Here is an 18,513-nt window from a genome sequence, read left to right as displayed (position 1 = left end):
TTCAATTAGGTCTTATTAATTTACAGATGAGTTTGGGGAGTTTTATATAATACTGACATTTTACAAATGATTCACCTAATAAATAAGAACATGGAAGAAAAGTGCCAAGTATTATAATTAATAATAGATATCAAATGTTACTTTATTTCACCAAGCATGACTATGAATAGAAGAAATTTTAAACCTTATTTACTGTCAATTAATTCCTAAGCTTTGCTACCTACAGCTTGAAGAAAATTATTCGGAACTTCTATAGAAAATATGTTCATGGCTAACATTTTTTTAGTAGTGTATGCTCATATCTGAAACATTCAAACACCATAAGCCCTATAAAAACAGGAAGCTATTTTTTAAAAAATCATTTTTTCAACAAAGAAAACATTAGAAGGAAAACACAAAAACAAATATTTCTACTTGCAGAGGTTAAACTTATAAGTAAACATTAATTCTATTGCTACTTGCTCAAAATATCAGAAGGCAACATAGCTTTCAAACACTACTCAAATACTACAACAGATTTCCAATTTTATCCACTTTCTTATAAATATTTTTTTAGCCACAAGTTTATAATGATCTATTATTACTCAACTACATAATTACCTTCTAATCAAGTTATTTAATTTTAACAAAGCAAGAGTATCATTTATGGTAGAGTCAGTCTCCTTAGATCACTACAAATATATACATTTATGTACCTTTCCTCTATCCGGTTCTTATCCAGTAGTGGCTGCTTAATCCACTGATTAAGCAGTCTTTGGCCTTGAGGTGTTTTGCATTTATTCAACAAGGCAGCAAGAGACTGAGTACCACTTTTGTCTTCAGCAGAGCCCTAATAAAGAAGGAAAAACAGGAAATTACAGGCTCATCAGCATGTCTTACAAAGCCAAAATTAGTAATTAAAATTTTTTATTTAAATGATGAATATTTATAATAAAAATCTCAACATTTAATTGAGCTTCTCAATGGTACTACTATATATGACATAAAACTATTACTGTTACCTTCAGAATCAAATTTAAGGCATATTGTGTAAATTTATTTTTAAGATGATTTTAAGGGTAGAAAAATAAAGCAAAATCGAATTTTTTTGCATGTATCTCGTTTAATAATATTAACGGTACAATTATACATTAAAACATGCTATAATTCTAAATATTTAAGAATATCATATCCTTTTAATATAACATGATGCTATCACTGAAATCCTACCACAATTTCTTATTGTGTTGTAAAAATTACCCTTATATTTTTTACTATGCTTTGATCATTTCTGAAAAAGAATTCCCCTCCCACCCACTGACTGTGTCCTTGAAGGCTATTCTTCCAGACTGAAATCTACTGACAAGTCCTCAAATTCTGTTAAAGGCTTCAGGATACCAAATGAGAGACTACCTAAGATTTGAAAGAGTCATCACAAATGGGCCCCTTATATGTGGCTTTTTCACCAGAACAGCTCTTAAAAATCATAAATCACAAAAAAAGATTTTCACAATATCTGTCCAAATTGATTAAAATTACCTATTCTCAAAGTAGCACTTTTGATCCCAAGCATTTTTTTTTTACCTGAAAAAGGTTAAGAGCTCTGACGGCTGCATTATCCAACTTCATATACTGACTGAGATCAAAAGTAGTCAGTTCAAATTGTCCAAAGTTTGTATCATCTGATAAAAGTTCTAAATACTTAATAACAGCTGACAATGATGAAACTGCAACCTAAGATTAAAAGAATTATAAATTAAGATTTCTGTAACACAAGGAAAAATTAAAAGTAAAAGCCATAAGAAATAGAGTAATGCATCAGGGGAATAGATTAGGTTCATAAGACTTAATAGTAAATGACTATAATAATCTAGTGTTTAATAAATCCAAAAACTCTTGCATCTAGGACAAAAACTCACTATTAGACAAAAACTGCTGAGAAAATTGGAAAATAGTTTGGCAGAAATTAGGTACTGACCAACACCTACCACCCCATACCAAGATAAGGTTGAAATGAGTTCATGATTTAGAAATAAAGGGTGATACTATAAACAAATTAGAAAAATAAGGCATAGTCTATCTCCTAGATTTGTGTAAAAGGAAGGAATTTATGATCAAAGAACTAGAGAATACTATGAAATACAAAAGAGATCATTTTTTGTTAAATTAAGAAGTTTTATACAAACAAAACCAATGCAGCCAAGATTAGAAGGGAAGCAAAAAATTAGGAAAAAATTTTTATATCCAAAGTTTCTGATAAAGGCCTCATTTCTAAAATATAGAATATAGAGAACTAACTCAAATTTTTAAGAATACACGCCATTACCTAACTGATAAGTGGTCAAAGGATATAAACAGACAATTTTCCGATGAAGAAATCAAAGTCATTTCTAGTCATATAAAAAAATGCTCTAAATCACTATTGATTAGAGAAAAGCAAATTAAGACAACACTGAGGTACCCCTTCACACTTCTCAAATTGGCTATAAATGACAGAAAAAGATAATGATAAATATTGGAGAAGATCTAAGAAAACTGGCACTATACACACACACACACACATACATACTCACTCTTTGAGTATCTCTATTAGGTCTGTATTCCAGAGATCCCAAAAAAGGGTAAAGGACCCACATGTGCAAAAATGTTTATAGCAGCCCTCTTTTATATTGGCAAGAAACTGGAAGCTGAGTGGATGCCCATCAGTTGGGGAATGGCTGCATAAGTTATGGTATATGAATGTAATGGAATATTATTGTTCTTCTATAAGAAACAATCAGCAGGATGATTTCAGAGAAGCCTAAAGAGATTGACAAGAACTGATGCCAAGTGAAGTGAACAGAATCAAAAGAACATTGTATACAGCAACAGCAAGATTTTTGATGAACAATTCTGATGGATGGTGTTCTTTTCAACAATGAGGTGATTCAGGCCAATTCCAATAGACTTGTGACAAAAAGAGCCATCTACATCCAGAGAAAGGACTGTGGGCACTGAGTGAGGATCACAACATAGTATTTTCACTTTTGTTACTATTGTTGTTTGCTTGCTTTGTTTTTTTTTCCTAACTTTTTTTCCCTTTTGATCCGATTTTTCTTGTGACATTATAAATGTGGAAATATGTTAGAAAAATTGCATCAATTTACCCTATATTGGATTACTTGCTGTCTAAAGGAAAGGAAAGAAAAGGACACCCCAAATACTGATAGCATTACTTTTTGTAGTAGCAAAGAAATAGAAACAAAACATATCTTTGAATTAAGGAATGACTAAACAAATTATGCTATCTGCTTTTTCTGTGGTAGGAAAGAATTAGAAATAGAGGGAATACCCATCAATTGGGGAACGACTGAACAAGTTGTGGTATATGAATGTAATGGAATACTATTAAGCTATAAGAAATGATGAGCAGGTAGATTTCAGAAAAAACCTGGCCTTAAACAAACTGATGCTGAGTAAAGTGAACACAATCAGAAGAACATTATACAGAGTTAACAACTCTGCAATAATCAACTGATAGACTTAATTCTTTACAGCAATACAATGATCCAAGACAATTCCAAAAGACTCTTGATGGAAAATGCTATCTACATTTAGAGAAAGAACTATGAAGTCTGAATGCAGACCTAAGCATACTATTTTTTGTATGTTTTTTTTTTTTTTTTTTGCCTCTTTGTAGTATTCCCCTCTCATTCTGTTTCTTCTTTCTTCCACAATGACTAATGTGGAAATGTTTAACATCATTATACAAGTATAACCTATATCACAGTGCTTGCTATGTTGGGGGAGGGAGAAAAATTTAGTACTCAAATTTATGTATCATAAATTATAATACATGAATGGTATGTAATATTCCTGCAGCAAAAGAAATGATGAAAAGAATACAAAGAAATACAGCAGGGCATACCTGAACTGATATAAATAAAAGTAACTAGAATCAAGAAAACAATATATACAATAAATGTGATACAGTAAATAATGAGAAAAAAAATTAAAAACTAAACAAATGACAAGTCTGATTCCACCCAAAAAGCATGAGAAGGTTCCTCCCTCTTTTATTTGTATAGACTGGAAATTAAAGATCTGGTGAATGTTGAATTTTTTTCTCTAATTTTTTTTTTTTTTTGGCAAGGCAATTATAACTTGCCTAGGATCATGCTGAGAGTGAGTGTTAAGTATCTTGAGGCCATATTTGAACTGAGGTCCTCCTGACTCCAGGGCTAGCTACTCTTTTTTATTCACTATCATAAAGTACGCTTCTCTGGGTACATTAGTGGGATATATTAGAAATAAGACCCAAAAATGTAAATGAAAAATAATTTTCCCTGGTGCCCCTCTAATCCAAAACAACTGTCAGGTAAAAGAAATAGAACTGGTCAAGACCGCTAATAGCAAAATTTTAATTGCATCCCAAACACCTATACTGTTGCTATTCTAGTATAATATAAAACAAATGTTTAAAAAAAATGAAAATACAGACAACAATCTAACACTTGACTTTGAAGCAAACAGTTAAATCGTAATTCCACATTTAGGAATGAAGGAGATATAAAAAAAGGATAAGAAAAAGTATGATAAATAAAAAAATCAAGAAAAATAAGCAGTGACATCAGGTGTATGTTTTCAAAACAGAAGATAATAGTGCTACAACAATAGCTTAAATCTCTTCAAAATATTTTAATCAAAGCAAGATATTTGTTGGTACAACTTGAGCAGCTGCTCATCTTACTAACATTTGTTGTGATTTCTGAGTCATTTCAGTCCTGTCCAATGATTCGTGACCCTATTTGGGGTTTCCTTGGCAGATACTAGAGTAGTCTTATCATTTCCTTCTCCAAGCCCATTTTACAGATGAGCAAACAGATTTAAGTGATTTGTCTAAAGTCACACGGCTAATAAGTGTCTGAGGCTAATCTGAAATCATAAAGATGAATCTTCCTGATTCCAAGCCCAATGCTCTATCCATTTTACCTAGCTACCCAATATTGCCATTAAATGTTGTTTTCTGCTTCCCTCTTAAAACCATAATAAAAGTTAAATCAATAAAATTAATTCCTAACAGGAGATCTCACTTGAAAAAAGGATCATACATAGAATGTTATACGTACTATAAGATTTGGCCACTATGTTATTGAACTGGTTATCTTTGCTTAACCAATTCTTTATTCCAAGTAAAGACTCACTGGAAGTGAGAAGAAGCAGGAGCAGGGATGCAGTCTCTCTACAAATGAGCATGCTATGATAAAAGAAATGAACAAAATATTTTTAAAATGGACCAGACTCTAAGCATGTTGTAAAGAGAAGAAATATTGTGACTTGAAAATTTTTAATGGCTGTAAAACTATTTAAGTTTCATTTAAAGAAAGCACAGGGGCAGCTAGATGGGATAGTGTATAGTCAGTACTCAGGTACTCCTGACTTCAGGACTGATGTTAGTATATAGAACATCAGCCCTGAAATCAGGAGTACCTGAATTCAAATCCAGTTTCAGATATTTAATACTAGCTGTGTGACCCTGGGCAAACACTTAATTGCCAATTGCCTTACCAAAAAAAAAAAAAAAAAAAAAAAGTAGAACTGCTATTTCCACATTAATTTTGTGGTGATTCATAAATATCTACTTTTCTCTTTTTTCAAACAAGACTTATCCCTAAGACTCCCCAATTCAATGATGACAGCAAATATTATTTGCAATTGATATAAAGTTAATGCACTCTATTTCTTTCTAGTGAATCTTTCACTAGAAAAATGACACTTTGACTTAAAAATAAATCCATACATTTAATTTACATACCTGATTCTCCATCTCAGGCAATACAGCACTATTCACTTGATCTCCCTTTTTGCTTTTCAACAAACGGTTGAGGTCTTGAATGATATCTTTTGCTGAAAAGTCAGTTTTCTTCCTCTCTGTGATCAGAATTCCTCCTCTCTCAATAACCTATTTTTAAAAATACAAATGTGTTCTCTCCTAATGATTTTACTGAAAAACAAAATTTGTCAACCTTTTAAAAACAAACTGATTATTTAATTTAAGCTTATAAAGTATCAATTAAATTATCCCAGTTATAATTGCTTTAATATAGTTATGGTGCTTCTCTTCCTTGCCTTAATTCTGTAATGAGTGGCATAATTATATAAAAATTACAACCCAAAATGATTTCTCTCTCTTTTTTAGAGAAATCAGACCTAAAATGATCAGTTTTTTAAAAAATAATATTTCAAAAAATGTTTTTACAAAACATAATTAGAGCAAACAAATGGCCTTTTCTGTTCTGGGTTTTCTCTAAATGGTGCTCTTTTCTAAGAGTTTTAGATTTTTGTTGTTGTTCTTATACTTCATTAGTATTGTCATTTAGGAATTCTGCTCAACACAATGACCAATCACAATTCTAAAGGATTCATAATGAAACATGTTACCCACCTTCTATAGAAAGGTGACAAATTCAGAGTGCAGAACAAAGCACATTTTCTTTTCTTTACTTTCCTTCTATTTAGATGGACAATGCTAATGTGAAAATGTATTTTGAATAGCTATACATATTTGTATATCTTTGGGTTTTGTTGGGGGAAGGAGGGTCTTCTCAATTCTTGGGGGAGGGACGAGAAAAGAAAATTTGGAGCTTAAAATAAAATAAAACTGAATTTTAAAAAATTAGCATGAACTCTTTCCCCCTTTCTTACCTGTCTCAGTTTTCCCATGTCCCCAGCAGTTTCACCTCCGGGTAGCACACATTCCTTTGGGCCAATCTGAATCAGCAGAGATTCCAGATTGGAGAATTGATCATTGTCTGGAAACTCACACAGCCCTAGTTTCCTCTGTATGGAGTCAACATACCCAACCCCAACTAATCTTTGGCCATCAACAATAGACAGCTTAACACCTACACCACCAATGGAACATGACATATCACTGCTGCCAAAGAGAACTTCTTCAAACTGGGAAAGATTGCCTGGTGAAGCCTGAAAAACAAACAAAAAGAAAAGAAAGTTACTAAAAAATACTTTTAAACTTCTTTTTAGAACCAATTAGCATAAACAAGATAAAATAACCAATTTTAATTACATACATATACCTGAAAATCTTTTTTAAAAGCAAAGAAATCACCCAAAAAAAGAAGCAAACTGAGATGGGAAAAAAAAAAATCTTTGCCTCACATTACTGATAATGGTACATATCTAAATTATGTAAAATAGTTTTAAAAAGCTATTTCCAAAGGGATACAGTATCCAAGGATATGAACAAACCATTCTCACAAGGACTGTAAAGTATAAAAAATTATATGAAAGACTGCTCCAAATCTCACACACACACACACACACACACACACACACACACACACACACACCTCAACCGTCTACAATTCCACTTCAAGTCTAGAAAACTAGCAAAGATGACAAAGTTATGAATTTGTCTAACCCATGCCGGAAAAAAAATGTAGAATTATGTAGAGAAAATGATGGCTAGGACCATGTCCTTTCACACAGGTTGAAGAATGGATTACCCTACTTCCCCACATACAAGCAAGGATTATCAAAGATGAAAAGGAAAGAGAATTCTGGGAAGATGATATAGTGGATGAGATCTCCAGATGTCCCCCACAAACAACGCAATATGAGACCTCAAGCCCAATGTAGACCCATGAAAAACAAATAAGATTTGGGATAAAACAGAACATAAACAATTCTAGGAAATACCTCCAGACTAGCTCCCCTTAAACAGCAAGCCAGTTTTCACCATCCAATGACAACTAATAATCACAAATGTATGCTATAAAATTATCTTGGCCTGGATTAATCCCAAAGAAAAATACAAGAATGCAGAATCAGGGAACTATTAATGTAGAACATTAAATATGATATTAGATTTTGTTGACATCATTGGTTAATTTTTTACAAAACTTTTCCTTGTTATAAATTTGCTAAAAATTTGCTAAAAAGAATGGTTCTCTGAGAGAGGAAGAAAAGGCATATTAGGAAATTCAAGTGATATAAATAAAGAAGATATAAATAAATTTTCAAATCACATGAACAAAAGCATAAATGTTAACTAAGACCAACTCTGACAACTTTACCAATGAAAATGTCTAATGTACTCAAAGTATCAATCATATTATTTTAAGACATGCTTTCATAATTTTGGATAAAAGTTTTTCAGGAAAATATTCTACCCTCTTCATAATGGGGTTCCTTTCCTACTGAAATGATTCAGTCCTAGGGACAAATCCTATAAGAGAAAATATTTTAAAATATTAGTAGAATAAATTAGTAGAATAAATGCCAAGCAACTCTACAACTGCCTTTGAACAAGTTTAAATAAAGATTGAGGAAAACAGAATATTGAAAATTCTTACTTGAAGCACATCATCAAAATTTATTATTAAAATATCAGAACATAATCAAAATTTTAGAACTAGAACTTTATATAAACCAAATCTAATACTCTTAGAGAAGGAAACTACATCAGAGGCATGTTAAATGACTTGCCCAGTGTCACAGGTCACAGGTGGTTCCTGAGAAGACTACTAGAAGAACCACTATGAGAGGTCTAGAACCCGAAAACTCCCCTTTTCTGATTGCTTCATGTGGGTAAGTATGCTCTTTCAGACAAAATCCTTGAAAATACAGAAATGATTCCAACTTCTCCCAAAAAAACTTTTATCTTGGCAGTGATTTACAACTTAATAATTTAATGGAAGACAGTAAACAAATGAGGGTGTATCTCTGTATGTGTACATACACATATAGTTTCTTTCCTGCCTTGGTAGAGGGAGTTTCCTCACTGGAGCATTTCCACAATAATGAAATCACAGCTCAGGGATGTTCTCCCCTGAAAAATAATTGCATAACAAGAGAACTGTTCGGTTCTGCACACATATATTGTATCTAGGATATACTGTGACATATTTAACATGTATCCGACTGCTTGCCATCTGGGGGAGGAGGTGGAGGGATGGAAGGGAAAAATCAGAACAGAAGTGAGTGCAAGGGATAATGTAAAAAATGACCCAGGCATGGGTTCTGTCAATAAAAAGTTATAATCATAAAATAAATAAATAAATAAATTCAGATTAACTAGTTAGTTAAAAAAAAAAAGAAAGAAAAAGAAAAAGAATTGCATAATAGTTGCAAATCCACCCTCCCTAACTCTCATTTTAAAAAATTATCATCAATGGGATGATATGCAAAAGTCATTTAAAATCTCCAAGGCTCAGTTCATTTCACAAATTGTTGTAGACAAAATATTTTATAAATAGAACTATATATGGGAATTTTTACTATTAGTATTGCAGCTATGTTCTATAAAGCTTTCATTATATAAAGTTAAGTTTCAGGGAATGTTATATAATCCTTAAAATATCCAAATTCATGTTACAATGAAATTCTACTACAACTATAGGTATTCCGCATTAAAATATGCTTAAAGAGTAACTTTGTAGCCGAGTTTAATTTTAGTCTATTTACTATGCAACTAGAAAAACCCATAGGATGTCACAAACACATCTTTTTTAATTGCTAGACTACTTACTATGTGGTAGTCAGTGAGAATCAAGGCCATTACCACTTCCTCACTCAAAGCTGAACTCTATAACTCACTTCCTCTTTTTAACAAGTGACCACAGTAACGATGTTAAGCTTTTAAAAAATGACCCTATGAGGACAAATAATTCCAATATTCCAAGAGAAATAGTGAGTATTCTGAGACCTAAGTGAAAAATAAACAAATAGGTCATTTAATAAAATTGTTGTTCAAATAATAGTCAAGTCCAACTCTTCTTGACTCTGTGGACCATACTATTCTTGAGCTTTCTCGACAAAGATATGGGAGTCATTTGCTATGTCCTTTCCCATCCCAATCAAATAAGTTACATAAAACCTAACAGTTCCACTCTAAGTACACAGATTGTCATACATGGCAGTTTAGACATAAGCCAACTTTATGAATTCCTGACTTAGAAATGACTCTTATTTAGGAACTGAGATTCATCTTCCCACTGGCATAAATGCAGGTACTATTTCATTTCCCAAGTGTCTATCTTTTCCCAGACAATACTTTGCTGAAAATTCTTTCCCTTTTCCCTCTCCTTTCCACCACTACCTCTATTGCTATAGTCTGGTACAATCTATAACCACTGTTGGTTGCCACAGAAAATATAGGTACAGGTATAATTGTGAGATTTTTTTCTTTCTACTTTTCTGTGCAAGAAAAAAATTACCTTGAATGCCACATGCCAATCATTCTCCTTGGTGGCCTTACTCCCAGCTTTATTCTTATAAACTTCAACTCTATATTGACGAACCAAGAGGAGGTCTTTTGCAAAAGATTCAAAATTCATTTTACTAAGAACAACACTTTCCAGTTTTTTTGAACCTAAAGAAAAAAAGAGAAATAGCATACTTTTAAGTTAATTTGGAATTGTATAGAGACAAAATGCTGAAAGGAAAAAAGCTCAAGTCCTCACAAATCAAAATAATAAAGATTTAAAATTTCAAGTTACATTACTTCAAAAACAATATAATCAGACAAAAAGTATTTAGCATGACATATAAAAATTCTTAGCCTACATTCTGTAAAGTGTTAACCCTATTCTTCTGCCACATGAAAACTCATCCTACTTAACAGACTAGAAAGCCATCATCTCAACTGTGAATGCCTTCCTCTAGCACATACAGCACTGCAGTGGTCATTAAAAAATCCAGTATCACATCACAAATTTTCTGGAGATGAACTATTTGCTGATAATCAACAGTGGTCTGTCTGAAGGGCCCATAATGGAACTAGGAATTATATGACATAGGAGTATTTGCTAGGGCTTGTAATCAATGGAATAGCTTGGGAGAATATGCCACAATAAGCATTTATTAAATATTTATGATATGCCAGACACTGTGGTAAATGTCTAGCTATACAAAGAAAGGCAGTTTCCATTCTTAAAGAACTCATAATCTAATGGGGGAGACAGCATGCAAACACCTATGGAAAACAAGCTATGTACAGGATAAACTGGAGATGACAGAGGAACTGAGAAAGGCTTTCAGTCAAAAGTTGAATTCTAGATGGGACACAGTAGCGGTTAGAGAATAGAAATGTTAAGGGAGAATATTTTGGGCACAAGAACAGAAATTTCTGGAATTAAAAGTAAGTCTTAAAATCAATCCTCATAAGTAGGCCCCATAAATGAAATTAATCCAATAGTTGCTTTTTTTATAAAGCCTTGATAAACTCTATTACTCCCTAAAACACTTGAAATAAAAACTTACTATAAGAGAAATAGTTCATAAGAAAATCTACGATATACTAATGTATATGAGGGAAGAGATAGGGGCAAAAAACTTGTGAAATTGCCACCCATCTTTTAATCTGATACATTATAGTGAATGTCTCATCAACTAGGGCTGGACAGATCTTTGATACACATATATAATGAAACTTAAAGCAGGAAAGCTAAATAATGGAGACTTTCAGAAGAAATCAGAGATACAAAGGTCATTAGAAATCTAATTCAATTCCTTTATTTTATAAATGGGGGTCAAAAAAGGTTTCATGAATGCCTAATATCACATGGCTAACTAGAGACCTTATAAATTAACTGAGGCTGAACTAAACAAAATGTGGCTCATTGGTATAATTGTAACATTTTGTACCATAATCCAAAGGAAGAATTCAGAAAATCAGGAGAAAACATATTACTGATACAAAATGGTAAGTACCAGAAAAATATGTAAAACAAAAATAAGAAAATGAAACCCAAAATTCTATAAAATATAATGACTAATAATGACTCTAGAGAAGATTTGAAAAAATACAGTTCCATCCCCATTTTGCAGAGACAGAGAACTTAAGAGACATAGTTAATGAGGTGGTTGTTTTTCTTGAATTGCTTCTTCTACCACTTTTTGTTAAAGGTATAGTCTGATGGAAAGAGGAAAAAATATGCTCAGAAATTAATTTGTTGTAACAATATAAAGCATTAATAAAGCTTCAAAAAATAAATAAATTCATTTTGGAAACAAAATATTCATAAAATTAATGGTATAGTGAAAGAACTGCACACATATCTTTTTCGGGTGGGAGGGGAATGGCTTGAGGACTAGTCTGTAAAATGAGCTAGAGAAGGAAATGGCAGTTTGACCCTTTAGTAGGTGTGTCTTCACCAAAACCTCAACTCTTGGGACCACTGCTAAGGACTCCTATAAGGTCTTTATTCAAATGTATTCTTCACACGGTGAAGGAGACCAGTGTCTCCACTCTAAGTTTTTAGATAAAACAAATGATCTAGTTGGCGATTAAAGTCTTTTACAACCTGGCCCCAATCAAGTTTTCCAGCATTCTTACACACTATCCGTTTCTGGGGTTTTTCTAGATTTTCATAATTTAATGATTTTTTCCCCTGAGGCAATTGAGGTTAAGTGACTTGCCCAGTGTCATACAGCTAGGAAGTGTTAACTCTCAACACCACATTTGAACTCAGATCCTCTTGACTTCAGGGCTGATGCTTTATCCACTATGCCACCTAGCTGCCCCAGTTAATAAATTTTTAATTTAAAAAAAAAAAGGGGGGGGAGGTCAGTACCCCTTCATATTCAGCCATTATCATCCAATTTCTAGTCTTCAGTTAACCATGTTTATAATGTCTTTATTATACCTATATAATACCTACTAAATACTTCATAGGCAAGATGTAACTTTTCAACAAAGAATGAACTAATTTAAGCATTTCCCCATTAACATGTTGAAAAAGCTGTTATTTGACACAATTGGAGTTTCATAATCATCTTTAAATTACAAATTCTCAATTGTTTAATTTACCAAAACAGCCCAGTCACTCCACCTTATATTTCTGGTTACTAAATAACTGTGTAACACTGATAATAGTATGGAGTAGTGCTTAAAAGGGCAAGCTTCAAAATCAAGCATTAATCCAGAAAAGCATTTAACCTCGGTGCTCCAAGCAACTTTATAAACATGAAGTTTCAAGCTATGGCCTATTAGAATCAAAAAAGTAAATTTCCCTGCTTGGAATTTCTACAATGAAATATGAGCCCAGGCCAAAATAACAATAATAAAGTAAGTATAGCATTCAACAAACATTTATTCAGAGCACCTAATACCTGCTGGATTCAGATGATAACAAAGATTAAAGAACAAGACATTGCTCATAGTAGCTGAGGTCTGACTGAAAGAATTAAAGGGAAAATATAGACAGTCTTCTAAGAAAACTCTAGGAGTAAATAAATAGCCATGAGGATTCAGAGACTATGATTCAGAGATAAACTGAGGGGTTTAAACTAAAGGGAATAAGAGACTGATGAAAAATCAGCTATGCTGTAAATTTTGATAAGCTTATTAAACTTATCCTAGTCTACAATGAAACTGACTTGACTGCAAAACTAGAACTATTTGGATAGCTACAAGAAGCTGTAATATGTAAAAATATTTATTCTTCAATCCTAAACTAATGCCAAACAATACATGCCAATACTATCTACAAAATATCAATACTATTTATATAATACTATACTACCAAATTTCCTCCAAGACTAGTATTTGGATGTAGAACTTAGAGAATAGAGTACCAGATGAAACCAGAAAGACCTAAATTCAAATCTGGTCTCAGGCATTTAACTAGCTTTGTGAATCTGGGAGAGTCACTTAACCTCTACCTGTCTCAGTTTCCTCCCTGGTAAAAATGAAGATAATAATAGCACTGACTTCTGCAGGGTGTTGTGGTTGGGATGAGATATTTGTAAAGCACTACTTATATGTTTGGTGTAATAAAGTTTATACTTGGAAACTAGATGAATTACTAAAAAAAATTTTTAATAATAATAAATTTTTAAAATAAAAAAACTGTTTAAACTTTCAGCTAACCACTTTTAAAAAGGGGGAGCAAAATTGTAATGGTACAAATCATTAGTGTAATCAAAAAGAGATGAATTTGAGATGAAGATTTTAGAGATAACAGGTACTTGGGGGAAAAAAAAAAAACAAACATTTGGACAATTCTGAGTTTTACAACTGGAAAAGACCTTAAGGATTTCATCTAAGCCACTCATTTTACTGATAAGAAACCTGAGATTCAATAAAGTTAAGTAGTTTATGCAATCAATATAAGAAGCAAAGCAGTAAGAACTTCATTTGAGTTAGAACTAATTCCTTCCACTCAACAGGACTGACCATTTTCCAAATCCTAAATCAGTCTGATAAAAGATGTTTCTTTGCCAAGTTTTCTTTTCTGTAAAATGTAGGGACTGGATGAAATGATCGTCAAGGTCTGAGTTCTAAAATTCTATAATTAAAAAAACAAAACAAAACAATACGGGACGATGATTTAACTTATTCCACTCGCTACCTTTTCTGAAATATTTCAGATTTAGCGTTTTAAGGTGGAAGGAGCGGAGAGAGGAGAGCCAACTCTGAAGGGATAGGAAAGACCCTGAGGGCAGGGAATCTCGCCGATTTTTGCATATCCCCTCCCCCTCAGCTTAGCTCTGGGCTGTACACAAAGCAGTAGAATCAAAAAAACTGAGGGAATTTGGTAGAGGATCTGGGTTCAAAACCCAACAAGTTCAGCTGTGCGGGGGCTTTTCCGGGAAAACACGATGGGAAGAGGAGAGGGGATGGAATAATTCCACGCATCTCGGGGGGTCGTGAAGGGAGGGATGCAAAGATTTTAATGGTGAATCTTAGAAGGGGCGTGTTCCCAGGGCCAGGAGACTGGGGATGCGCTCGGAGAAGGAAGGTAGGCCCGGCGAGCATTTTCTCTACAGTTCCTGGAGCCCCGTTCCCATCCCCCAGGCCAGGCAAGGGAAGGTACTCTCGAGCTCCTGCCAAGTGGCCCTTACCAGTCACCCCGATATACTTGATGACCGCCTGGGTCTTGAACACTTCCCGGGCGGCCAACAGCGCGTCATCGCCGTGCGCGGTGTAGTAATCGCCCCTGTCGAAGATGCGCACGGTGGTGAGCGGCTTCGCCGGCATAGACTGGAAGAAACGGACGAAGCTACACTCAGCTGGCTGTCCATGACCAGCGCTTCCTTCGGCTGCACCGCCATGTTGGAATCTCCCGCCAGCAGCAGTCGGCGACCCCGCTTGACCCCGCGCCGGCCCGCCTCCTTCCCGCCTTCCTCGATGCTTTAACCTGGCGGTCCAATCAGAAGCTAACTCTGCCCAACGAGGGGCGGGGAGAACGCGGCTACAAGCAACCAATCACAAGCCGCTCAGAAGCTGCGGCTCGGTGATGCGTGCCCCTACACTGAAGTTTCCCCCTCCTAGATCAAAGCTAGAGGCTGGGGATGGAGCTTCTGCAGGGAGAGCTTCTGCTGCAGGGAGAGCTTCTGCTCCCCTTCCCCTTCCTCTCCCATGACCTTTCCCCGGGACCGGAAGTGGGATGGATTACAGAGATTCCAGGCTTCCTGCGGAAAATTGGACCGATGCACCACAATGGCGTGCTAGTCTCTTCTTTTGGCAGCCAAGAAAATGGAACCATGTTATCGACACATTCTGGTGTCTAGTTAACTTATCTAGATAGATCGAAGTCAGTAAGTTCTGAGTTCAAATTCTGCCCAAGATACTCAGTTTTCCCCTTCTGTACAATAGGGGGACTTTCTGTAGATAAAACCTCTCATTTATCCCGTACCCATCGTGATTTTTGCCTTGGTTAGGATCCCCACTGTGGCCGCTCAGTGCGGCTGAATCACTTCTGTTTAGTCCAATGGAAAAGGAAATGGCAAACTACTGCAGAATCTTTGCCAAGGAAACTCCATAGACAGTACTGGTGTTCTGAGCTCCCCAGAATCATAAAGAGCCAGACATGACTGAACAACAACAAATAGATCGGACACTAATAACTTGGGTTTATTACATTTCACTCAGAAGGTAATTATCAACTATTAGAGGGAAAAACAGTAATATGAAAGGAGGAGTTGGCCTCTGGCTCGCGAAAAAGTTAACAGAGGAAATAGGCCTTTAAGCATATGGCCTTCCATCTGGTTATTCCTTTCTTTGGAAAAAGATTCTTGCATTCATCATAATCAACAAGTCTAGATTAGAGGGAGTTCATGCTATCTAATCTACCCTTATAACTTAAAGGATGAGTGGTCATCTAACTTTTTGCTTAAAGATCTTTGCCACTACATCCTAATAGCAAGCCATTCTGCTTTGTGACTATCTTTGTGTATTAAAGTTTTCATTATATTGAGACTAAAATTTCCTTTTTGGGGGGCAGCCTATGTAGTGCAATAGATGGAGCACTGGCCCTGAAATCAGGAGCACCTGAGTTTAAATCTGGCCTCAGACATTTACTACTTCTAGCTGTGTGGTGCTGGACAAATCATTTAACCCTAACTGCCCTACATAAAAAAAATTAAAGTAAAAAATTTCCCTTTTTTCCAAAGCAAGTGAACAAGTATTTGAAAAATATATCTTATACCTCTGTACTCCAGGAGCAAAGCTCAGCTTTAAAAGTAATGAAATAGGTATAAAAAAAAGAAAAGAAAAAAAAGCCTTGACCATAGAAAGCTAATAGAGTAACAGGAAAGATCAAAACACCAACTTAGAAGAGGACAGAATGCCTACATATGAAACCTCAAAGGGGATATGAATTATTCTCAAGCCCAAAAAACCTTGGAAAAGCTCAAAAAGTACTTTTAAAGTCAAATAAGTGAGGTAGAAGAAAAATTAGGAAAAGAAATGAGAGATGTACAAGTCAACAGCTTGGGAAAGAAAGGACAAAAATGAAGAAAAGAACTCCTTCAAAAATAGAATTACCCAAATGGAAAAGAAGGTACAAAAGCTAACTGAAGAAAATGACGACTTAAAAACTAGAATTGGGTAAATAGGAGATAATAGTTCCATGAGACATTAAGAATCAGTCAAACAAAATGTTAAAAATGCAAAAAAATAGAAGAAAATGTGAAATGCCAATTTGGAAAAACAACTCACCTGGAAAAATACATCCAGGAGAGAGCATGAAAAGCAATGATCAAAAAAGACCTTGGACAGCATCTTTCAAGAAATCACCATGCAAAACTGTCCTGATATCCCTGAATCACAGAATAAAATAGTCATTGAAAGACTCCATCACATGGCTCTTTTCAGCAATGAGATGATTCAGGCCAATTCTAATAGATTTATGCTGGAGAAAGACATTTTCATTCCGGAAGAGGATTCTGGGGACTGAGTATGGATCAGAATATAGTATTTTCACCTTTTTTTGTTGTTTGCTTGCTTGTTTTTTTCTTTCTCATTTTTTTCCTTCTTGATTTTATTTTTGTTGTGCAGTATGATAAATGTAGAAATGTATAGAAGAATTGCAAATTTAACTTATATTGCTTTATTTGCTATTTGGGGGAAGAGGTGGAAGTAGGAGAAAAATGTTTGGAACACAAGATTTTGTAAGTGTGAATGTTGAAAACTATCCTTGCATGTATTTTGAAAACAGAAAGTTATTATTAAAAAAGAAAGAAGACATCAGTCATCAGTCACTTCCTGAAATAGATCATCAAATAAAAACTCCAAGGAATATTGTAGTTAAATTACAGAATTACTAAGTCAAAGATAAAATAATGCGAGTAGCCAGAAAGAAACAATTCAAATATCAATGAGTCACAGTCAAAATTAATCAGGATGTAGCAGCAAAGATGTAGATGTAGATCCTTCTACATTAAAGGATGAGAGGGCCTGGAATATGATATTCTGGAAGGCAAAGGAGCTTGAATAACAACCAAGAATTAACTACTCAGCAAAATTGAGTATAATCTTTCAGGGGAAAAGATGGACAATCAATGAAATAGGGGACTTTGATAATTTCTCGTGAAAATTCATGAGAATTCATAGAAAATTCAATCTTCGAATCTTCAAATATAAAACTCAAAAGAAGCATAAAAAGATAAATAAGAAATAACATGTTATTTAAAGATTAAACTATTTATATCCCTACATAGGAAGATGATACTTGTAACTTGCCAACTGTATCTTTATTAGGACAGTTAGAAGAGGTATACATAGACAGATGTTGTGGATGCAAATTGGCTTTAATATGATGATATTAAAAAAAAATTAAGGGGTAGAAAAAGGATTATACTGAGAGGAGAGGGAGAGGAAGCAAAAATAGGGTAAACTACATCATAAGAAGAGGCATAAAAGACCTGTTTCAGTAGAGGTAAAGAAAGGACGGGGATAAGTGTTGTTGGAACATTAATCTCTTTGCTCAAAAAAGGAATAACATATAATCTCAGGCAGATTTCAGAAAAATCTAGAAGGACATGAAGTAATGCTGAGTGAAGTGAGTAGAACTGGGAGAATATTTACACAGTAACAGCAACATTGTATGTATGGTCAACTTGATAGATTTTGCTCTTCTCAGCCATATGATGATCTTAGACAATTTCAAAAGACTCATGAGGGAAAATGTTTTTCTCACTCAGAGAAAAAACTATGGAATTTGCATGCAGATTGATGCACAGTATTTTTACTTTTGTTTTTTTGGGTTTTTTTTTGAGGGGGGGGTTCCCTTTTCTGATTCTTCTTTC

At 34.2% G+C, this 18,513-nt stretch overlaps 1 protein-coding gene across 1 annotated transcript in view; it reads right to left on the bottom strand.

The window, feature by feature from the left end:
• Window positions 1-15,051, bottom strand: part of MSH2 (mutS homolog 2) — a 60,981-nt gene extending 45,930 nt beyond the window's left edge. The window contains 7 exon segments of the mRNA XM_051975224.1: window positions 696-829; window positions 1,564-1,713; window positions 5,774-5,920; window positions 6,664-6,942; window positions 10,197-10,351; window positions 14,827-14,997; window positions 15,000-15,051. Of these exon segments, the coding sequence (XP_051831184.1) occupies window positions 696-829; window positions 1,564-1,713; window positions 5,774-5,920; window positions 6,664-6,942; window positions 10,197-10,351; window positions 14,827-14,997; window positions 15,000-15,036 (1,073 nt within the window). The 5' untranslated portion in view covers window positions 15,037-15,051.
• Window positions 15,052-18,513: the final 3,462 nt, after the last annotated feature.

The sequence above is a fragment of the Antechinus flavipes genome, chromosome 2 (assembly GCF_016432865.1).
Source record: "Antechinus flavipes isolate AdamAnt ecotype Samford, QLD, Australia chromosome 2, AdamAnt_v2, whole genome shotgun sequence".
In the NCBI taxonomy this organism is placed as follows: Eukaryota; Metazoa; Chordata; class Mammalia; order Dasyuromorphia; family Dasyuridae; genus Antechinus; species Antechinus flavipes.
The sequence above is the reverse complement of the archived record's forward strand: the minus strand, read 5'-3'. Positions and strand labels throughout refer to the sequence as shown.